Here is a 22,910-nt window from a genome sequence, read left to right as displayed (position 1 = left end):
TTGTCCCATGTCACAAAGCTGGTTGACACAGGGCCAGCATTGGAAACCAGTGCCCAGTTCAGGCCTAAGGCTAACCAACTCCTCCCCTTTGAAGGTATTTTCAGATGAGTTCCAGAACCCCCATGGATAGCCAGACCCATAGATGCTCAAGTCCCCTACATAGAATGATGTAGTATATTCATATAAACCCATGCATATCCTCCTGTAGACTTAAAACCCTCACAGCCAGATTACTAATAACACTTCTTAGGATGTAAATGCTGTGTAAAATGCTGTTAGTACTATATTGTTTAAGGAATAATGACAAGAAAAAAAGTCTGTGCTTGTTCACACACATGCAACCAAAACCATCTCAGGCCTAACTACCTAGCAACTACATTAGCAATAACATGACTTATTTTCCCTAATATTTTCGACTTTGGTTGAAAAGTGCCAGCACTTGGTGAACCAGCTGATACTGAGGGCCTACAGTATGCAAGTCAACAATCTGCCTAAATCGTATTTCTCTCCACTCCAATAAAACTCCATGGAAGAAGAAAGACACAAGGGGCCCACCTCCCACCCTGGGGCCAGCCTGGAACTCCAATTACCTGCTTCCCACCTACATCATTCCACTCTTGTCAGAGACCTTCTTGAAACAGGTACCTGTTGGGACCTCGCTCAACAGCTGACACAGGAACCATTTTACTGGCAACTTATTCCCTCTTCTCCCCCAAACACATCCTTAATGAGTGAAAAATTGGAGTTTGGCTTTAAGCTGCAGAAAGAGGGACTGAATTGTCTCTATGTGCGTGGCAGAATAGGAAGCAGTAGGAAGAGTAACTCGTAAGAATGTGACATCTCGCAAGGGAAGGTCCTGGATGGGTGGGGTGCAGTTACGCCCCAAGAGCGGGATGGCCAGAGGCGCGCAGGGGCAATGGTCGCAGACAGGCTCCAGGGAGGGGAGGTGCCCTGTAAAGCCGGGCGGCTTTTACCTAAATATTTTGGTGGCGAGCGGCAGAGGGGGCGGTGCACGGCCCTAGGTAATGATAGGGCAGTCTGGGAGCCACGCGGGGGCTGCGCGTCGCGGCCGCAGCTACAAAGACAGCTTCTGCGACCTCCCGCTTTCTTCCCTTGGGTACCAGCCCCACCCCTCCATCCCCCTCCCAGCACCCCCCACCTTCGTCCCGCCTCGCCCCGCCCCCCTCCCGGTAGCCCCAGCGCGCATGCTCTCTCCCCCCCCCCCCCCCCCCGGTAACCTGGAGATTTAAAAGCCGCCGGCTGGCGCGCGTGGGGGGGAAGAAGGGGGGGGACCAGCTTGCACGCGTTAGCCCCGGGTGACAGCCGCACACCTCCGCCAGGTAGGAGCGCGCTCCCTCCTCTCCCCAGGGACAGGGTCCCAGCGCGGGAAAGGGAGGGGCGTTGTGTGGCCGAGCTCCGCGGTGTCGCGTGTTTTGCACCCCGCGGGATGGGGCCGCGTCGTGGCTGTCCCGGCCACTGCGCGCGGGGCCACTGCGCGCGGAGCCCCAAGCGAATCCCAGAGGAGAGCGCAGGGCTGCGGGCGCCCAGGGGTGCGGTTCCCGCTTTACCCAAGGGAGCGTGCGGAGTATCAGGCGCCTGCTGGGGTCCCCGCTGAGCTCGGCTTTCTTTCGTGGAGCGCGGGCTAGGCTGGAGGCGCCCGGGTCCTCCGACTGTCCCGGGCCGGGAGGGGTGGACCCGGAGAGGCCCCTTCCCGGAGCCCCAGGCCGGGCAGACGGCGGGCGAACCGGCCGCTCGCTCCTGTTGCAGCCTCCCGCGTCAGAGTTTTCTTTGGAAAGTTGCATTTATTTTCTTCCCTTGTCTGGGCTTCGCCGGAAAGGGGCAGGATGAGTCACCGTGGCGCGCACAGTCCGGGACTTGGGGGAGCCGGCAGAGGGGCCCACGACCGGGGTGCTCAGCTCTGGCCAGCTTTCTTGGGGAAGAGGGAGATGGTTACTAAGGGAGGAAAAGGGGACTGAGCCCTTCTGGGCTAGTCCTGGGTCCAGGCTTTGGGTAGAGTTGAACTGAGGTGTGTGTTTCTGTACCCTCTATTGAGCTCCATCATCCTTCTGGGGTACAGAAAGTAGAGCTTGCTCTTTGCTCCTGTCTCCCAAGGCTCAGGTGGGATGGGGGAAGTTCTCGTAAACAGCAAACAGGTGTGGTGGTGTGAAGCTAGGCATTCCCTACAGCTTCTTAAGAGCTCTAGGCTTGGGCAGCAGCATGGTTTGGTGGAGAAGCCCCCATTAATCTCCAGGCTCAGTCCTTCCCTAGTCTCCCATTCCCTTCAGGCGGTGGAGCCTTGGGAGTTGCTCTTGCCCTTGACCTCTGAATCCACCTCCTTGTTTCTGACACACACTCTTGACCTGCTCAGCTTTTCCCTCTGGCCAGGGGGCATTCCCTGGTGCTTCCTCTTTTCCCAAGGGAGTTGGGGTAGGGAGGGGTTTGGCATAGTGGGTACCTGGTGAGGACTTGCCTTCAGCTGTTACACAGACCTAGTACTGGTGGAGGGTAGACTAAGAATAGCCCAGTTGCTGCCCGGCTGCCCTGGAGCTGCAGCCTGACATTGCCAATAGACTGGGGCCCAGAGTGACCCTTGCTGGGCTCCTGGAAACATTGCTCAGGGGTGGGGGTGAGGCTGTGGGGGCTTCTGGCTCCCTTTCCTGAAGCACTTAACAGATCTCCTTTCAGAGTGCAAATAGCCTTGTGTGGACTTACCTGACCAAGAGGAGGCTGGCATGGGACAGGTGGGGATGGGGGAAGAGGCTGGATGAGAAGCCTGAGGAAAGCTATAGAGTGACAAGTCTCAGGGAGTAAGTGGACATAATTTGAGGTCACAGGCCCTTCTGTTGGACCTTTTCACACATACCCCCATTCCTTCCTTATCACCTCCCCCCAGGCTTGTCCTGGAGCCAGGACTCTGTTGTTCTAAAAATGCCCACAAAATGGAGCTTGAGTCAGCCGGATGAGTCTGAAGATAAAAATACAGCTGTGGATGAATGTACAGCTGTGGATGAATGTACAGCTGTGGACATACAGGCCCCAATTTAATGGGTGTGTGCTGGGGGGAGTTTTCCTATGCACTTGTGGAGTATATGGTGAATTCCCCCCGCCTCTCCTGACTCTTAACTATGTAGGAGGAGCTGGACACTGAGCTTGGGTGGTCCACTGTGGCCTGCCAGGCCACTGCCACTGGGTGATGCAGGGGTGGTGGGCAGGTCCCAAGCTGGAGCTCCTCCTGGAGAGGGCTCTGGAGAGAGAAGGCAGAAAGGCAGGGAGGGATGGTGTGAGGACTGTGGAAGGGAGGTCACTTTTGGACACTGTCCCCTCCACCATTAGAACCTGGTAACACATCGGGGATGGAAGTCAGACTGCTAGAGAGGTAAGTCTGTAGAGTGGCTGGTCCCACTAGCTGTGCTTCACTATGGTAGCAAGTTGCTTAACCTCTTTCAAGCCTCAACATTTCTGGCTACAAAGTGGGGATGATGATCATAGTAATGATCACACCTACTATGTAGCTTTGTTATTTGTTAAATACATTATAACAAAAATAACTTTATAATTATATGTAATATATAAAGTCTAAAATTTTTCCTTATTAAACAATATATGGAGAGCACCTGACTATAAGCCTGAGACATATGTAGTAAGTACTCAAATGTTAGCTGGTATGAACATCATTTATCACCTGTGACTGAATGGATAGCAGCACACAGTCTGGGGCTCTTTTTCTGGGACCTTGCTCTTTAAAAAAAAAAAAAAAAAAAAAGGCCAGGGACCACGGAGCTTACCTGTAATCCCAGTGACTTAGAGGCTGAGACAGAAGGATGGCAAGTTCAAGGCAAGCCCCTGGGCAACTTAGTAAGACCCTATCTCAAAATAAATAAATAAATAAAAAGGATTGAATTCAATCACCAGTACCACCCCCCCCCCCCCCCCCCCCTCCACAAAAAAAAAGTCTGTGTAGACCTTACTTCTTTGGGAGCAAGGTCTCCTGGACTTTGGGGGAGTTGGTATGAATAGTTAAGAGGCTTGGCTCTGGGAAAAGGGTTTGAATCCTGTTTGTTCTTGCGCAAGTTGTTTGCCCTTGGAGCTTCAACTTTCTCCTCTATAAAATGAGGGTAATAGTACCTATCTCACAGTATTGCAAGATTAAATAAACTGATGTAGGTAAATCTCCGAGTACAGCAGCTGCTTGTAAAAAGAGCTTGGTAAATGTCAGCTGCTATTTGGTGACAATGGAGGCAATCATTGTGGTTTAGCTTAGAAACCAGAGTTTCTTAGCAAGGGAATTACACCACAGATAATCAAATGTGAGTTATGATTGACACATCTGTCTTTGAACTTGTCCAGTGCAGGGAACACACCAGGACTGGGCACCTTAGTCTCTCTCCCCTGTCAGCATTGTGAGATTCGTTTTGTGATTAGTTCAGAACCCCCTGCACTGCCTGCCTTCCAGGTACCTCCCAAGTGTTCTCTGTAGAATGGAAGGGAAGGTACCGGAAGATGATGAGGTGATATCGGCCCTGAATGGTTAAGAGCTTTCTAGCAGAAAGGTGATTTGTTATTTTTAGGAAAACTGTGTGGGGAGGGTGCACCAAACAGGGACTCTGCTCTGTCCTCCCTTCCCAGCTTGTGGGATCTTTTGCACTGTTCTTTGGTGTCCAGAAGAAGAACTCAGCCTAGCTTTCCCTGAACAGTCACCGGCCCTGTTTGCTGGACAGCAGGGGTGGAGGCTGAACCAGTTGGTACCAGGCCCAGTGTCTCAAATGCTGATGCCACTTGACTCCCAGCAATAGAGCTGGAGCGTTGAGCTTTGTCCAGTGTATTAAGTGTCTCTGCTTGGGGGCAGGGGTTGGTGACGGTGCCATCACAGGATGGTCCTGATCTGTGGCCAGAACTTCTTGTTGAATCTCTTTTTTAACTCTGTGGTCTGGGTTTCCTTCTCCATTAAAAGAAGTTCACAGTTTGCCACCAACCCTGAATGACTGTGGGGCTCCTTGCCTCTGAGGCTGGAGATGGACCTGCCCTTCCTACCCTATCTCACCCCTCCACCAGCCCATTGACTTTGGTTTCTTTGTCTGTAAAATAGAGATAATATTCACCTGGTGAGATGATGCTGAGGATTAAGTGAGATATGCATATTTATCAAAGTACCTACCCAGACCAGGTACTAGAGGTTACTGTCTCTGGTGGGGGCTGGCTCAGCCAGCAAGAAGTCAGTTGGAGGCAGCTCTGGTCTCATAGCCTGCAGTCCCTCGTTCAGTTCACCAAGTTCAGACCAGATGGAATGCCCAGCCAAATGGGATCTCCTCAAGAGCGGCCAGCCCATGACAGCAGTTTCTCTCACCCTGGTATGAGCTGTCAGCCCCCGTCCCCTCCCCCCGAAGTCTGTCTAATCTCATCTACTTTGAGCTGGCAAATAGTGCCAAGAGCTTGGAGCACCCTGTCCATCCCTAGGGACATGGCACTCTAGATTCCCACTCCTGACTCTGTCACTATAGAGGGCTGAGCCCCTAGATGTCTCCATGGCCCTGTCTGAATCCTGGGTCAGATCTCCTTAGACAGTTCCCTGACTCGGCCTCACCCATGGACTTTCTTTCCGTTGAGCACTCATATCCTCCTCGGGTCCTGGGCAGGGCCTGTGTGCCCTGCTTACCAGAAGCTGAAGGGCTAGTGGGGGAAGGAAAGGATTACAAACCAGAGGCCTGAGGACTATGTACAGGCTCCAGCCCTGAGGGGTATGTGGGAAAGATTTGGGGGAGACAGGGGGTACTGGGCAGCTTGGGTTCCAGGGAGTCTGGAGGAGGTACGGGACAAGGTTCAGGGGAAGAAGGCAGGCTGTTCAGGAGGGGGAAGTAACTGGAGCAGGCGCCTACTTGGGAAGCAAAAACCAGCCCGGTGCTGAGGAGTTTCCCTATCTTGGATCCAGGGAGGTGTGGAACTTTATCTAGGACACAGAGATTTGGGCTGGATTCGAGATCAGAACCCAGTCCCGTGGTCGCCTGTTCTTCCTAGCACATCTCAGTGGGGAGAGGCCAAGAGGAGGGTGGGAGCGTTTGGAAATCCGGGCTCCAGGGGCCTCACTTTACTTTTCTGCACAGGGCCTACCTGCTCATCTTTCAGGGCTCAGCATTGTCCATTTGCTCAAGAAAGCCTTGAACCTGCCTCCTTCCTGTGGACTCTCTGGCACCCCTATCACCTCAGTGCACACGGATTGCATGCACTTGGTCACATTTTCTCTCTTCTGCTAAAGGGGATCAGCTATTTGTGACCCCACCACCTTCAGAGTGGGCTTCTACATAATTGGTGCTCAATTAGTGTGGGGTGAGTGGGTGGGTGGGTTTCAGTGCTCTGTGGCATTCCTTTAGGTTAGGCTGCACTCTCCTCCAAGGGTGGGCAGACTCGAGCTCCTTCTCTTGGGCCTGCTTTCACCTTGCTGTTCACCAAGCAACTGTTTTTGAGAACACGCTTCCCAAGAACTAAATCTCATCCAGAGCCCTCTGATTATAAATGGGGCTGGTCACAGACCTGAGGATGTCAAGGCTGATGAAGACCATCAAATTTGCAGCTCTGGAGGGCATGCAGAGCTGGGACCAGCCTCTGGGTCTGGCCCTCTGGCCAAGGTGCTGCTCCTCAGTGGGTTTGTTCTACCTGCTCCATCTCCTCCCCGCTTTCCTCTGTGCCTCACCTCCTGAGGGAGGCCAGGCCTAGGCAGAGGACCAGGATTGGTTGCGCATGGATGGGGAGAGCCGCCTGGTCTGGCCTGGCTGACTGGCAAGGGTCAAGTTCATTAGGAGGGAGGCAGTTCAGGTTTCACTTTGCAGGAGCCTTGTGAAGAGGTGGAAGGAGGCGGAAGGAGCTTCCTGATGGACTGAAGACTGTGCCAAGGTCCCGAGTCACCCCCCAGGGTCCTCTTACCCAACCCTGGACCACAGGAGTTTTGGGTACTTTGCATTTATTGTAGCCCAAGAAGAGAAACAATTTAGTTACTAATTTCTGCCAGGAACAGAGTCCAACTCTGGGAGGAAGTAGGGAAGAGGGCAGCTCTGCCTCCAGGTGTCCTGCTTACTTGGCTTGATTTCAGGTGACAGCTGACCCTTGGCATTGTGCTGGTACTTGAACAGTGTGTGGGCAGGTACTGGATGGGTAAGTGCAGCCTCGGTGCCTTCTCCACCAGATTCCCCTAGACTCTCATTGGTAGCAGGCTGTGAAAACTTCTTCCTTAATGCCACAAGACTTTGTCAGTGACCCTCAGTAGACACCTGTCCATGGAGAGCACCTCCCTGAGGTCGGGGTTAGGTGTGAGATCACCTCAACACACACCTGGAAAGAACCATAGGCATTATCTAGACTAGCTCTTCTTTTACAGGTGTGAAAACTGAGTCCCAGAGAGATGAAATGGCTCGTGCAGGCTACACAGCCGTAGACATTGCTGAAACAGGACTACACTCTCCTGGCTCCCAATTCAAAGTGCTTTCCAGAATTTTCAAATGGTTCCAAATTTTTCTTTTCTTATTTGTGCAAACTTGGGCACGTTTCTTAAGTTCTCTGAAACGGAAACTTTCATCCTTAGAAAATAGGAATATTAAATACCTACTTGGTAGGAGAGTGTGAGTCGTATGAATTATTAAAAGGTAGATCAAGCACCTAACACATGCCAGACACCTCCTGGGCAGTTAGTAGGGGTCAGACACTGGGGATCATTGTCCCTGTGGATGGAAACCACCCACTCTCAGACCTCCCTTCTCAGCCTTCCCACTGCAGGCAGGTCTGTGGCAGTGACCTCTTCTCACCTGTTGGGGCCAGCACCTGGGGAGGCCGTCACATTCTTGTCATTCCTCCTGCTGGGGGCTGCAGGAGGCGCTAGTTGTGTGTGTGTGTGTGTGTGTGTGTGAGAGAGAGAGAGAGAGAGAGAGAGAGAGAGAGAGAGAGAGAGAGAGAGAGAGAAATAGAAGCTAGAAGCTGAGGAGTCCGGGATATGGTCCTCCTAACCACTATGTTTGGAAAGCAGAGAGCCCCGCCAAGCTCCCTCCACTGAAGAAACTTCACATTATTTATCTTAAAACACTACATGTCTGCGAACCCGGGGCCGTATGCATGCTGGGCAAAGCCTTCTACACTGAGCCACATCCTCAGCCCAGGTCCGTGGTCTTCATCTAAGTTTCCTTGCCTGTGAGGTGAGTATACTCGCTGTACCCACCTCATCCAGTGGTTGAAAGATTAAAATGCTTGGAAGAACGCCTGGTGTGCATGTGGTGACCTTGAGTGCCGATGCTGTTATTAATTGTAGATTAGGAAACTGAGGCTTGGGTGGTCAAGAATCAGTGGTGGAGCTGGCTTCCAAACCCAGGTCCAGGTGACTCCCTCACCTTGGTCACTCTGGGAATCTGCCAGAGTTTGGGGATGTCCAACTCAGAGGCTTGTAGCCTCGAGGTGGAAGCAGGCTCCTGGTTGAAGAGTACTGCTAGTCCTAGTGTGGAGGGCATGTCCAGTGTGACCTTGGGTGGCAGCTGTTCTCAGAGATGAAGTCGGGTTGAGAGGCCCAGGTGCCTGAAATCAGAATGTGTGTCTATGTTGACTGTCACTGTGGATGGTCAGGTGATCTACTTCAGTCTCAGCTCAGGCTGGCAGGGACTGACAGGCCAAGGTGAGGGTCAGGCCAGCCCCAGAATCCCTGTCACTAGATTGGAGAGGGGAGGGGAGATGAGTGCCAGCTCCAGGGACTGCCTCCCTGTCCCTCCCCTCCCTTCCCCCAATCTCCTCCAGCATTTGTTTCCTTTCCGAAGCTGAACTGGGGCTCTCAGGGCAACAAAAGCAACTTTCCTCCAAGCCACTGCCACCTGTTGGGCTTTCACACATTGGGGGTGAGGGGGGGGAGGGAGCCGTTGCCCTTTTCCCAGTGTCTGCGGTGTGCCCCCTCTGCCCCCCCAGGGCCTGGGATTCTCTTTGCTGCCAGAAGTGACAGGGCTCAGGAGCCGGAGGGGGTGGGGGACCAACAGCAGCTGGAAGGGGAATTGAGTGGGAAGGGGCTGGTACTGGCAGCCGGGAGAGAGTTTGATGGATTACTCTGCAGGCCGAGAGGTTTCTCCCTAATCCCCCTTTGTGTCCCAGCCTGCAGCCCCTCACTCTCTCTGACAAGCTGCTAAGCAGAAGGCTTCCAGTCAGCGGGAAGAAAAGGCCGCTCAGCGGGGTGAGCGCTAAATCCCTGGCCTCAGGGCCCTGGGGGAGGCAGGAGCTGGGGAGCAAGTCTGGGCGGGGCTGGGTTCCCCTTCCCACTGCCCGCCTCTTATTCTTTCTTAGGATTCCCTGGAGGCAGGGAGGTCCCCTTCTGAGTGGTGTCCTCAGGTGTGTGTGTGGGACCCTGTGAGGTCATAGCCCTCAGCTATTAGTCCATATCACTGTTGCATTTTTCCAGGGCCGGACAGGCAAAGCAGAGATCCCTACTGCCTAGGAAATTTTTAGGCTCAGAGAATCAAAGACTGATAGGGTTGGAAGGCTCCAATCCCTTCTGGAGTCTAGTGCTGTGCCCACCCCCACCCCCACCCCCCAACTCCTACCCCAGGAGCCCAGGTAGGAATTCCCACAGCCTCAGGGTCCCTAACCAAGGCGTCTGTAAAGATCGGGAGCTGCCTGCCTCAGAGGACACTTCCTAGTCTGTGGATGGCTGCTGCAGCCTTGTCGTGGGGCATCCCCCGGACTCCTGGTGAAGCTGCTACGAGAGGGTGTGGCTCCTTGGGGAGTGCAGTGTGCCAGGCAAGGCCCAGGTCATTGGTCCCTGGGACTGAGGCAGGGGGATGGACATAGGGATGCTGAGCTGTGAGCCCTCAGACCTGACAGGTCACTTTGCCGGCCTCAGCCTAGAGAGCCTAGGAGAGCTTAGCATGGGATGAGGTGCTGGGGTCCAGTGGGATTTGGAGCAGTGGAAAGTAACCCGTTCCTGCCTCTGGCCTGGCCTGGAGTGGGACAGTCTTGGGGAAGCTGACCTAGGATGACCCCTCTCCTTTCTTGGGCTGAGTCATTGCTCCTCGGGCTAGCCTGCCCCCTGCGGGGTTTCCCTCTCTGGGGAGGGGTGGCGGGTGGCCCTGCAGGACGGAGGAGTGTGCTTCGGGCCTCCCTGAGGAACTGTGAGAAAGCAGCCCGCCTTTGTGCGCAGCGAGGGAGGAGGCAGGGTCGCGGAGCTGGCGGGGTCAGGGTGGGGGCTGCGCCGTTTGATGTGCCTGGGCGGGGTGTGGGGACGCTGGCCTGCATAAAGAGGCCATAGAATTGCTGCCTGACACTGGCCCGGGGCGGGGGCTGCCCCCAGCCCAGGCTCCCTCTGGCCTCTGTCTGTCAGCGGAGGCAATCTGCTCCCCCCAGTTCCACCTCAGCCATGCGGGGTGGCAGGAGCCCCTTTGAAAGCCCTCAAAGGCCTCTTTATGCGTCCCTCTGACCCTGCCTTCCCTTAGGGAGCTACCAGGCAGTGGGCTTGGGTCGCCTTTCCTCCGCCTCCTCCACTCTGTCTTTTGAATTTTGGACAAAGTTCAGGCCAAGTTTGTTCCTGTTGCTCGGTTTCATTTCCCATGCTGCCTGCCCTGGGTCCAGTCTGAAGTGGGGGCATTCTAGGTCACTACCTTCGAGCCCAAGGAGTTGCCTCTACGAGAAATTTCCCGCCCCCCCCCTGCTTTTATACGTTTGTCCATCTGTCCATCCATCCATCCATCCATCCGTTCATTCATTGGGTAAAAATATTTCCCAGGTGCCCTTTCTTGCTGGGGCTGGTGACAGGGGTGTGAAGGAATCCGACATCACCCACCCTGGGGGATGCTGCACTGTTGGGTGCTGCGACCTGGGCAAATAGAATCCAGGTGCACTGACCTTGCCCAGGGCCCTTGGCTTCAGTTCTGTGCCCTCAGGGACGGGGAAGGGTGGTTTAGAATGGAACTCCAGGAAGGGTCCCGTGGACTAGGGATTTCCTCTGGCTTTCTTGCTGTTCCAGCTGTGAGGGGTCCTGGAGAGGAGGAGAAATGTTTGCAACTGGAGCCAGACTTGCCTTCCTAGAAGGCGCCCTGCTCCTTTCCTTCCGAGAGGTCAGCCCTCCACTTCTTGCCCCCTCCTCTCCAGGTGAGCAATCAGGAGCTGGCTCTTCTGGTTGATCTTCTGTTTGCCAGACAGACAGAATGCTTCAAATGCAGTGGGCAGGAAGATTTGAGTCGGAAGTATCTGTGAGACTGAAGAGTGGGGAGGGTAGACTCTGTCCCCCTGCCTATATTTCTACTCCTAGAAGACAGGGGAGTTCCTCAGACCAGGGGTGGCCAGTAGTGATGGGTCACTTTTGAGCTTGGGCAAGAAGTGTGCCCTAGGACTGCTGACCAGAGCAAAGGCCTGGAAAGTGGTACTGAACCACCTTGTTCTCTGAGCTCCCCCGAGCCCGGGAACCAGGCAGGCCCTAGGCCTGGATGGTGGTGCCTCAGGGAAGGAGGCCCTGGAAGGATGGCTGGCATTTGGAGCTGGTGCTAGAGTCCTCTGTAGGCTCCCGCATCCTGAGGACGTGGGGTGGGGAGGGAGTGGGGAGACGGGGTGCTGGACATAAGAAAGCAGGGCTTTGGAGGAGAGGGTGTTCTTATGGGCTTGGGATTCCTCCGGTAATTCTGGGTGTCAAGAGTGCCTGGACCTCCAGGGCAGAGTAGGTATGAAAAGAGGGAGAACGGGCTCTGCAACCTAAGAACACAGGGGTGCAGCAGGGCTAGGAGCCTGTCTACTTCCTACTCAGCTTCTTTCTGTGAACTCTTCACCTGGCCCAGCCCCCAGTTACCCGGTAGAGAACCTCAGGTGGGTGGAGGGAGGCACCCCCGGAAGGAGGAGCAGCTCTAGAGGTGACTGGGCTGTAAGAGGATGAGGGAAATTCCTCTCTTCAGCCTGTCTTTTTCCCTTGTGGGCTAAGAGTGGTTCTGTTCAGGAGGAGCTGGATTGAGGGAGGAGAAGGCAGGTGGAGTGATTAATGGTTGCTGGAGAGCTACCATTTTTTTTAAACCGGGAGCAACCAGGACTTGGAGAAGGAGGGCAGGCTGTGGGTGAGGCTGGGTCTGACAAAGTCAGTGTTTGCTCAGGGAGGATCTGGTCCCTTGCAAACCCAGGGCTGGTGAGTGTCCAGGGCCCTCCCAGACAGAGGGCAAGGGCAGGGTGTGGAATGGGCTGCAGCCTTTTGCCCCAGAGACCCTCCCTGGCGAATAGGGAGCTCCAACCCTTGGTCTCCTGTATCCCACCCCCCAGTTTCCCTCTAGAGAGCTGGAAAGTGCAGCTATGGGGAGGGGTAATGCTGAACCCACTGCAGCCCAGCTACTCCGGATGCCTGGTTCCCACACCTCCCTTTGGGGACCATGGGGATCAGTATTTTATACTCCTGCTCATGCCACCCCTGGAGAAGTCCTGCCCCTTCCCAGAGTGTGAGAGGAGGTTGCTGGCTGCCCAGTCTTACCTCATGTCCCTTTTTTCCTGGCCTCCCAGTTGCAAAGCCCCAGAAGGCATATGGTATGGGCAGATCTTATCTAGGATTGATGGTCGCCTGATTTCTCTGAGGCGCAGCTTGGAGCACCTACAACATCCTACAACATGCTTTGTAATGTGCAAGGTCCTGCAGGGCTTAGTGTTGCTTGAAAAGATAAAAGAAGTGAAGCGCCTTTTATCATGAGATGCTGAGATTGGCAGGGGGGATGAGCATGCGGGAAAGTGCCCCTGTGTGTGGGGGTGGAGCCAGCCCTGGGCACTGTGGTCCTTAGATGGCCCTGCCCCGGGAGTAGCTAGCTGCTCTTCAGCAGCATTTATAGGATTGACTTGGGGAGGAAAGTTCTGTCCCCTGACTCTGGGGACAGAAGACAAATTAGGGACCCCTTCCCCTTTGTCACTAAGCACTCCACTCCATCCGTCTCTGCTGATGGCTGAACTTGATCTGTTTTCCTTCTTTCATAGTCTGAGCAGAGCAGACTGCACTGGGTGCCATTGTTAGGAAGCCAGACCTGGAGCCACCTGCTGCAGGGCATAGAATGGGCATTGACCCAGGGATGGTTCTCCCTGTGTGCGGGAGGTAGGGCTGGCAGGAGAGAGTGTGGGAATTTCTCTAAGAAGCTGTTTGGGGAGCTGAGAAAGGCTGGCCAGGAAGTGGCGGGGCATCCTGACGCCAGCTCAGGGGGTCACTGGCGTCATCACAGGTGCTGCCAGCTAGTGCGGTTTCATGCTCCTGTGAGGGTGGGACCTGGGAATGGTCCCATTGCTCCATGACAATTGACAGCCACCTGGGGGTGGGACTTCCCCGGTGAACTCTGGGGGAGACTCGAGGGAGAGGGTTTCAGGCCTAGGTTGACCCAGGGGAGCTCTGCATGAGTGGCTTCAGGGTCAGATTGAAACCCAACCCAACAAGCCACAGCCTTTCCTCCCTTCGCCCTCGTCCTGGTCCTGGAGGTGGGGGTTATGGTGCAACATGGCTCAGGGCCAAGAGGTGCGGAATTGGAAGTGTCACTCTTAACAAAGGGGAATTGAGCAGCCCAGCTCTGGGAATTGCAGAGAGGAAAGCAAACAAACCAGGCCTGGCAGAGGGTCTCTAGGGGCACCTTGATAGCCGGGCCGGAGCAACCGGAAATTCAGTTGATTCAGTGCCCCCCCTTCAATACGATAGCAGGCAAGGGCAATTGCAAAGCTTTTCCAAAACAGAGAATACCTGACATCTGTTTGGCTCTGAGGTATGCTGAGGTTTAAAAATCATATTTACTTTATTAATTATGTCAGCCTTAGGCTAATATTAACATGCATTTCCTGACTAGGCAGCCAGGAGTGGCATCTAAGGGACAGGGCCACATCATCAGCCTGTGAATGAACAGGATTCAGAGAATTCAAAGAAAATCCTGAAGCCCTGGCTCCTAGGACTTAACACTCTGTGTACCTGTGATTGTCCTGCCCTTTTAGGATCTGAGTGACAAGAATTGTCCCCACTGAAGTGCTGCGGGGCAACGGTGTTTAGCATGGGCTGAGTCATTGGACCTGTACCAGAGGGCCGGCGGAAATGGGCACCTGGCTGAATCCTAGGCAGTCGGTAGCAGCAAGGAGGAGAGGCCTGGGCTTCTGGGGCAGGGCTGAAATAAAGCTGCTGTGGAGTGTGTGAACAGTTCCGACTGAGCCCCACCTGCCTGGCCCACCATGGTCCAGAGACTATGGGTGAGCCGCCTGCTCCGGCATCGGAAAGCCCAGCTCCTGCTGGTCAACCTGCTGACCTTTGGCCTGGAAGTGTGTCTGGCCGCTGGCATCACCTACGTGCCTCCCCTGCTGCTGGAAGTGGGGGTAGAAGAGAAGTTCATGACCATGGTGTTGGGTGAGTGCCTGTACCCTCCTTCCCTCCTGCTCCAGTTACGTGCACCTGGGATGTAGGGCAGTAGGTCCTCTGCCTAGAGAGCTACTCGGACAGCTGTCCCTGGGCCTAGTGGGCAGGCATTGCTAGGCAGACGGGTGACCCTGAGCTGAGGGAATCCCCCAAGAGAAATGAAATGATACAGGGACATAATCTAGCCACCTCTGCTTGCCTGGTCCCTACACAATGTCCAGCTCATGGAGACACTAGAAAAAAAAATTGCTCTTAACCTTTGTCCAGCCCTTTATAACTCACATCTGTGACCTCATTTACTCCTTACAGCAAGCTTTTGGGGCTTTCCGTGTTACAGGGAAAGAAACAGGCTTGTGAGAGCTTAGGGGAGTCACGGCCCAGGCTGTGCAGCTGCAGGGACTCAACCAGAGTCTCCCAGGCAGGGCCTTCTCTTACCCCAGGACAGGACACAGGCAAACTCCTCATGCTACAGGTGAATGCTGCAAAGCCACAGAAGACCAATGGTCACCATTATGTGACACTCACCCTCGGGAAGAAGGGTCCCTGAAGTGGGACCACCTGTCGCAGCCCTGCCTGTCACCTCCTTACCTCTGTGCCTTTGAATAAGTATCACTTCTAGTGCTCCATGCCTCAGTTTCCCCATCTGAAAATGGAGGCCTTTGTAGTACCCCTCTGAGGAGTAAGTTAAGACCCCATGAAGATGGTATTTCCATGCTTCTCAAGGAGCTACATCCCTTCTCCCCCTTCCCCTTCTTTGTCTCAGCCACTAACTCTTGCTTCTTGCTTTTCTTACAGGCATTGGTCCAGTGCTGGGCCTGGTCTCCGTCCCACTCCTAGGCTCAGCCAGTGACCAGTGGCGTGGGCGCTACGGCCGCCGGAGGCCCTTCATCTGGGCCCTGTCCTTGGGTGTTTTGCTGAGCCTCTTTCTCATCCCGAGGGCGGGCTGGCTGGCAGAGCTGCTGTGCCCAGATACCAGGCCCCTGGAGTTGGCACTGCTGATCCTGGGTGTAGGGCTGCTGGACTTCTGTGGCCAGGTGTGCTTCACTCCACTGGAAGCCCTACTCTCTGACCTCTTCCGGGACCCAGACCACTGTCGCCAGGCCTTCTCTGTCTACGCCTTCATGATCAGCCTTGGGGGCTGCCTGGGCTACCTCTTACCTGCCATTGACTGGGACGCCAGCGCCCTGGCCCCCTATCTGGGCACCCAGGAAGAGTGCCTCTTTGGCCTGCTCACTCTCATCTTCCTCACCTGCATGGCAGCCACCCTGTTTGTGGCCGAGGAGGCTGTGCTGGGTCCGCCTGAGCCAGTGGAAGCACTTTCAGTCCCCTCCACGTCTCCCCACTGCTGCCCATGCCATGCCCACCTGGCTTTCCGGAACCTGGGTACCCTGTTTCCTCGGCTGCACCAGCTCTGCTGCCGCATGCCTCGCACCCTGCGTCGACTCTTTGTGGCAGAGCTCTGCAGCTGGATGGCACTCATGACCTTCACACTGTTTTACACGGATTTTGTGGGTGAGGGCCTGTACCAGGGCGTGCCCAGAGCAGAGCCAGGCACTGAGGCCCGGAGACATTATGACGAAGGTAAGAAGGCCTCAGCAGCCAGTGGCAGCTGCTGGGTAACTGCATTCAGCAGACATTCCTGGGTTGGGAGAGGTTCCCGGGTGGGTGTGGGCTGGTGGCTGTGCATCCTGTTCGCCAACTTCCCATCAGGAAAGGAAAATAGACCCCATCCATGTCGGGCTCCTTGGGGAGTAGCTTTGCCTACTGCCTCAGTAGGGCTGCTAGCTTCTCTGTGTTCAGACGCACTGCCGCACTTTGTCAGAAGGAAAGACTGAGCTTACTCAAGGGACAGAGGAAGCAGGAATCAAGATGGATTTCGGCTCTGCTCAGCTCCATCCTGCCCTCTGCTCCCCTTCGGACTTTCAGATAACCTCACCAGGGCCGTCCTGATCAGTCGTTCTAGAATGTCATCTTCAAGCCTGGGTAGAAGCTGGGCGCCCAGCACATGCCTGTAATTCAGGGGATAAAAGCACCCCTGGGTTCAATCCCCAGAAAAAAAGAAAAGAAAAAAAAAAGGCTTGGTAGAACTTTCTTTGTGTCCCCTCTTACCCTTTTGTACCCAAAGCTGAGGGTCCTCATACATCTTCCTTAGAACATCTTCCTCTGCCCTCAGCCAACAGCTTTGGCCACATTGGCCAAGTGTCTGTGGAAGAGCCAAGACTCCCATTGCTACGGGGTGAGAAACTGAGGAGGGGGAGCAGATGCCCATGGCTCCTAATCCCCTGCTACCCCCAGATCGTGTAGGGTTTTTGACCCACCTGGCCTTGTCTGACCACCTCTCCCCTCTACATCCAGGTGTGCGGATGGGTAGCCTGGGGCTCTTCTTGCAGTGTACCATCTCCCTGGTCTTCTCCCTGGTCATGGACCGGCTGGTGCAGCGATTTGGCACCCGGGCAGTCTACCTGGCCAGTGTGGTGGCCTTCCCAGTGGCTGCTGGCGCCACTTGCCTGTCTCGCAGTGTGGCTGTGGTGACGGCCTCGGCAGCCCTCACCGGGTTCACCTTCTCAGCCCTACAGATCCTGCCCTACACGCTGGCCTCCCTCTACCACCGTGAGAAGCAGGTATTCACGTTGGCCCTTGGCCAGTAGGGTGGGGAGGCAGACTAGTCCAAAACCCAGTGTCTGGCAAGAGGTGTTGGAGAAGACTTTCTCTGATCCGAGGAAGGTCATCTTAGCTCCCAGGCAGGAGCTTGGGCTGCGGAAGAAGCATGTAGATTAGATTCTGGGAATGACTTCCTGGCTTTGGAACTATAAAGCACTTGAGTGTGTGATTGCAGGAAGTGAAGAATCTTTCACCGGGAATCCTGAAGAATCGGGCTAGAGAAGCCCTCAGTCTGGGCTGTCTTCTCCCAGGAGGCAGGGGCCTGGGTGAGATGCCCTCTGGGGCACCTAGCTTCGGCATATGGTGGTAGAATGGCCAGGCCTTAGCCACAGGGAGAGGCCTTGTGACTAGCCTGAGTCTTGCTCTGGTCTCCAAAATGGGGAGGGCTCTCTCTTTCAGGTTTATCTTCCTCTGAATTCTCCCTTTCCTGCCTCACACCTTTACCTCTGTCCCCTTCCCCTGCCCCTTGGTGGATATCTGAGCCGGATATACCAGTTCAGCTCACCTGGGCACTGGGTAAGTTGGGGGCCTTCTTCCTGCTTGACCCCACACTAAACAGCCCCTTCAGGAGGAGGGTAGATTTTTGTATGCAGGAAGGTGGTTACCCTTGTCCCCTCCACTGACTTCACTGAGCTACAACGCTGGATGCAGGATTCTACCCCAGGGGGCACAAGTTGGGGTGTCTCAGGGTGGAGACACAGGCCTGTGCTCATAGAGCTGCCAGGTATAGGGAAAACCTGTCCTTGCCCCTGTAGGACAGGAGTGCAGTAGCTAGGAGGCTGGTTTGCTCTGCAGGTAGCTGCAGGGGGAGGGGCTAACTTTGGGAGGGGAACTGGTCCCTGAGGCTCCTCTGGGCCCGTGGTATCTTTCACCAGTCCCTACTCTCAACGCTGCCCTGGGCTGGAGACTAGGCCTGAGCATGTGCATTGGAGCCAGGGGACAGGCTGGGACTCATGCTTGTTACTGAGGAGCATGTTTGTCCCCAGGGACCTCTCCAGACTCCAGCCTCTCAGGCCTTTCCTGGGGCAGCAAGCAGGACAGGTCCTAGGAGGCAGCAGAGGGCAGACTTGGCCCTGCACACTGTCGGCTTGGCCTTTGCCCACTTGTCAGGCTTCATGATGAGCCTTGGGCTTCCCTGGCACCAGGCTAGAACTGTGTCCTGGCTCCCAGCTTATTCATGCAGCCAACTCAGGAAGCCAGCGCTGTGGCTAGACATCATGGGGCACGCCTGTAATCCCAGCTACTAGGGAGGCCGAGGCAGGAGGATCACAAGTTCAAGGCCAGCAAGACCCTGCCTCAAAATAAAAAATGAAAAGGGCTGGTGATGCAGCTGGTGATGAGTGATAGAGAACCCAGGGTTCAGTTGTCAGTATATTAAAAAAAAAAGCCTGTGCTAGATACAGTGTGAGATAAGATCTGGTCTTGTCCTTAAATAGGCCCCAGGCCATTGAGGTGGGGGTGGGGGAGATAGATCAGACTCAGCCTCTGATCTCTGGTGAACAGCAGGAAGGAAGTGAGAAGGGCTTCAACGTTAGACAGCTGGGCTGTGGGAGTGGGCAAGGGGGTCACTCCTGCTGCTCCTCCCTTCCCTAGACCCCATCTGCCAGCCCTCCAGCCCCCCAGTCCTCCCTGGCTGAAGTCTAGGGCAGGGACCTCACTGTGGGCAGCAACTCCAACTCCAACTCCAGGGCCTGCAACCCCAGAGGGGCGGGGCTTCTCCCTGGCAGGGCAGTGAGGATTTCCAGATGGCCAAGAAGAGGGTGGGCAGGGAGGAAGAGGGCTGGAGACCCTGTGTGGGGTCTTATCCCTTCTCTCGTGGTTCTCTCCTCTCACCTGCCTGATTCTTTCTGTCTCTCCCTTTTCTTGGGAGGCTCGGCTGTCTTCCTAATCTGCAGAATCAAGTTTGTGACTTACCCAAGAAAAAGCCAGAGGAGACCTTGAGGTCTGGTTTTGGCTTTGCACCTTTATGGCCGTCATTCCTGCTATTCCTGAAGTCCTGTCTAGACCTGGGTCAAGTAGGGTCTCCTCAGCTCTCTGACCTGTTGCCTGTTTTCTTTTGGCCCCGGGGTTGAAAGCTAGGGCCTGTTCTTATAGCTGGGGATGCCCGTGCCTGAGTACACACCTGTTCTCGTCCCCTCTTTTCCACCCCCCCCCCCAGGTGTTCCTGCCCAAATACCGAGGGGACACTGGCAGTGGTGGCAGTGAGGACAGCCTGACGACCAGCTTCCTGCCAGGCCCAAAGTCTGGAGCTCCCTTCCCCAACGGACACATGGGTGCTGGAGGTGGTGGCCTGCTCCCAGCTGCCCCTGCGCTCTGCGGCGCCTCCACCTGCGATGTCTCCATGAGAGTGGTGGTGGGTGAGCCTACCGAGGCCAGGGTGATCCCGGGCCGGGGCATCTGCCTGGACCTTGCCATCCTGGACAGTGCCTTCTTGCTGTCCCAGGTGGCCCCATCCTTGTTTATGGGCTCCATTGTCCAACTCAGCCAATCTGTCACTGCCTATATGGTGTCAGCCGCAGGCTTGGGTCTGATTGCCATTTACTTTGCTACACAGGTAGTATTTGACAAGAGTGACTTGGCCAAATACTCTGTGTGAAATGCTTCCTGCACACTGAGGAGGGGGCCTGCCTTGCCTGGTCTGCGTTCCCACCGGGCTGCAGGGCTGACTTTCCAGTTTTTGTTGCTGCCAAAGTGGCATGGCTCTCTGCTGCCACCCCGTGGCAGTGAGTTGCATAGCTGCAGAGATAGGGGACGGTGGCTTCCCTCTCCCATCTCCCCAGTCTCTAGGGCTGGCCGAATGGCAGTTTCAGTGTGGATTTGTGCAAGGAGGCCAGGAAGGCAGAATAGTTGATTAGCTCCATGCACTGGAATGCAGGACTCTGCAGGTGGCCTGGCCAGGCTCAGGGTTAACAGCCAGTGTCCTGATTGAGACCTACCTGGAGAAGGGATTTGAAAAACTGAACAAACTCCCACCCCAGGCCCCCTTATTCTGCAGAACCCCTGCCCGTGTGGCTCTTGCATGGAAGTTTCTAGTGTGAAACTTTCAACAATGTTTGGAGGGGTGAAAGCTAATTGAGAGGAAGAGTCCTAAGGGGCCAGGTGAAGCCCCCTTGGTCTACAGCACTGCCTTTCTGCTGATCCCCCCAAACCCTTTTATCAGGACATGGCTTGTTGGTCCCTGGGTTGCCATCATGAGGACACAGGCCTTTAAATATTTAACTTATTTATTTAACAAAGTAGAAGGAAATCTATTCCCAGCTTTTCTGGGTTGGTGTCTCGGAGTTGGGTTCAGTGGGATCACCAACAACCAGTCCCCTGAAATGTCTGGTCATTGGGCTGAGCATTGCCAGAATCCCTTCTCTTGGGGTGATAGGTCTGGCCCCCAAAACTACCTAACCCAGCACCTTGGAAGCACTACTCACCCCAGTTGATATCCCAGATGTCCTCACCCAAGGCTGGGGACATAAGGAACAGTGGAAAAGCTCCGGGCCTCAGCAGCATCCCCAGCCTCCTCTCCTCCCTTGGCCCAGCCTAGCTCCTCCAATTCCCCTCTGTTCCCTGTAGGACTGGGAGGATAAAACACTGCCCTTCACTCCCACTTCACCCCAACTTTCCCCACCGGCTCCACAACCTCTCTTTGGGGCTATTGCAGGACCAGAAGCACACCTGTGGTTCCTCGAGCCTTTGTCCATCTCAGCCTCCAGGGCATATCTGTGCTCGGGGAATCTCACACAAACTCAGGAGCACCCCACCGAGCCAAGGAGCTCTTATATCTTGGGGGTTTAAGTGCCGTTTGCAATAATGTTATGTCTTATTTATTTAGTGGAGTAAATATTTTATACTGTATGTGAGCAATCAGAGTATAATGTTTATGGTGATGAAATTAAAGGCTTCCTATATGTTTAATTGGCCTGTGTTTATTTTGTCGAGGGGGAAGAACCAGGTCTCTCTAAAATCATCCTGGCTGAGCTTTGTGGCAAAGCCTGTAATCCCAGTGACTTGGGAGGCTGAGGCAGGAGAATCGGAAGTCTGAGGCCAACTTAAAAAACTTTGTGAGCCCAGCACAGTGGTGCACACCTGTCATCCCAGCAGCTCGGGAGGCTGAGTCAGGAGGATTATGAGCCTCAACAAAAGTGAGGCACTAAGCATTTCAGAGAGACCCTGTCTCTAAATAAAATACAAAATAAGGTTGGGGATGTGTTTCAGTGGCCAAGTGCCCCGGAGTTCAATCCTGGTACCCTTCCAAAATAAACAAAAATAAGAGACACTGTCTCAAAATAAAAAAAGGACTAGGAATATAGGTCAGTGGTAAAGTACCTCTGGGTTCAATCCCCAGGGCCCGGCTCCCCCCCCCACCCCCAAATTATCCTCAACTCCTTCTTGGTTGGGGACCCTTAGCTTTCATCAACGTCAGTTCTCAGGATCCACCAGCAGATGGAGCCATAGGCCAGCACTCTGGGTTGATGGGCAGTCCCAGGAAGCTGTGCTACACCTGGATTGGGGAGTGTGAGAATAGAGGAAGAGAACAGGAAGAGTGTGAAGTTCACAAGAGCGGGGGCATTTTTTTTTTCTCAAAGGTTCAGAGAAGAAGGTGGAACAAGCACCCATAACACAGCAAGAGAATAGGGAACACACCTGACAAGTGCATGGTGAGGATTTCGGCACCTTTGTGCCTTGGTCATATCCTTTACACGGGTCCAGGTCAAGTTTTTTTTTTTTAGAGAGAGAGAGAGAATTTTTTAAATTATTTAATTATTTTTAGTTTTCGGCAGATACAACATGTTTTTTTTTTTTTAATTGGTTGTTCAAAACATTACAAAGCTCATGACATATCATCTTCCATACATTTGATTCAAGTGGGTTATGAACTCCCATTTTTCACCCCAAATACAAGTTGCAGAATCACGTCGGTTACACATCCACATTTTTACATAATACCATATTAATGACTGTTGTATTCTGCTGCCTTTCCTATCCCCGACTATCCCCCCTCCCCTTCCCTCTCATCTTCCCTCTCTACCCCATCTGCTGTTGTTTAATTCTCTCCCTTGTTTTTTTTTTTTTCCCCTTTCCCCTCACAAACTAAAAAATGACAAAATCATGGATTTTGCAGGGAAATGGATGGCATTAGAGCAGATTATGCTAAGTGAAGCTAGCCAATCCTTAAAAAACAAATGCCAAATGTCTTCTTTGATATAAAGAGAGCAACTAAGATCAGAACAGGGAAGAAGAGCATGAGGAAAAGATTAACATTAAACAGAGACGAGTGGGGGGAGAGAAAGGGAGAGAGAAGGGAAACTATGGAAATGGAAGGAGACCCTCATTGTTACACAACATGTTTTTTTGTATGTGGTGCTGAGGATCGAACCTGGGCTGCACGCATGCCAGGCGAGTGCGTAACCGCTTGAGCCACATCCCCAGCCCGGTCCAGGTCAAGTTCACAACCATCCCTGCCTTCTCATCTCCCTGACTTTTTCAACTTTGGCCTGCCTTTCTCTCAATTTCTGAGTGGTCAATACAGTTAACACTTTGGCAAGGGTTCATTTAACTTATTTTTTAAAATATTCTATTTATTATTTGACTTTATGATGAAATTTTCCAAATAGAAGTAGTCAGCCTGGTATGATGAGCCCAGTTTCACAATTAAATCATTGTCATTTTGGTTTCAGCTATGTCTTTCTCCCCTCCACCCCTGTTTCCCCCCATCCCTGTTTTTTTTTTGTGTGTTTTGTGAGTTTTTTTGTTTTGGAGTACCGAGGATTGAACTCAGGGTGTTTAGAGACAGGGTCTCACTGAGCTGCTCAGAGCCTCACCATTGTTGAAGCTGGTTTTGAACTCTCGATCCTCCTGTCTCTGTCTCCCCAACTGCTGGGATTACAGGCACGTGCAACCTCGCCTGGCTGGT

The 22,910-nt window shown here is 54.0% G+C and overlaps 1 protein-coding gene across 3 annotated transcripts; it reads left to right on the top strand.

Annotated features, from left to right (window-relative positions):
• Positions 1-1,233: 1,233 nt before the first annotated feature.
• Positions 1,234-20,911, top strand: Slc45a3 (solute carrier family 45 member 3). 3 transcript variants are annotated; one of them, XM_046452194.2, is made up of 6 exons: positions 6,364-8,174; positions 9,109-9,187; positions 13,933-14,335; positions 15,140-15,925; positions 16,700-16,965; positions 19,164-20,911. In XM_046452194.2, the coding sequence occupies exons 3-6, from the start codon at positions 14,164-14,166 to the stop codon at positions 19,599-19,601; spliced, it is 1,662 nt and encodes a 553-aa protein (XP_046308150.1). In that variant the 5' UTR covers positions 6,364-8,174; positions 9,109-9,187; positions 13,933-14,163; the 3' UTR covers positions 19,602-20,911. The 3 variants fall into 3 exon arrangements, with proteins under 3 accessions (XP_046308149.1, XP_046308150.1, XP_046308153.1); XM_046452193.1 differs by lacking the exons at positions 6,364-8,174; positions 9,109-9,187 and adding an exon at positions 1,234-1,340; XM_046452197.2 differs by lacking the exon at positions 9,109-9,187.
• Positions 20,912-22,910: the final 1,999 nt, after the last annotated feature.

This window comes from Marmota monax, unplaced genomic scaffold (assembly GCF_021218885.2).
Source record: "Marmota monax isolate L192 unplaced genomic scaffold, Marmota_monax_Labrador192_F-V1.1 WCK01_AAM20220418_F8-fsc00105, whole genome shotgun sequence".
NCBI classification, from domain to species: domain Eukaryota; kingdom Metazoa; phylum Chordata; class Mammalia; order Rodentia; family Sciuridae; genus Marmota; species Marmota monax.
The sequence above is the reverse complement of the archived record's forward strand: the minus strand, read 5'-3'. Positions and strand labels throughout refer to the sequence as shown.

What these genes read in the sequence shown, in the direction of transcription:
- Slc45a3 (XM_046452193.1), top strand. Translation starts at nt 14,164, where the DNA reads ATGGTCCAGAGACTATGGGTGAGCCGCCTGCTCCGGCATCGGAAAGCC. An exon ending in GTTCATGACCATGGTGTTGG is followed by an intron (nt 14,336 to 15,139) that starts GTGAGTGCCTGT and finishes CTTTTCTTACAG; the next exon opens with GCATTGGTCCAGTGCTGGGC. An exon ending in TCTACCACCGTGAGAAGCAG is followed by an intron (nt 16,966 to 19,163) that starts GTATTCACGTTG and finishes CCCCCCCCCCAG; the next exon opens with GTGTTCCTGCCCAAATACCG.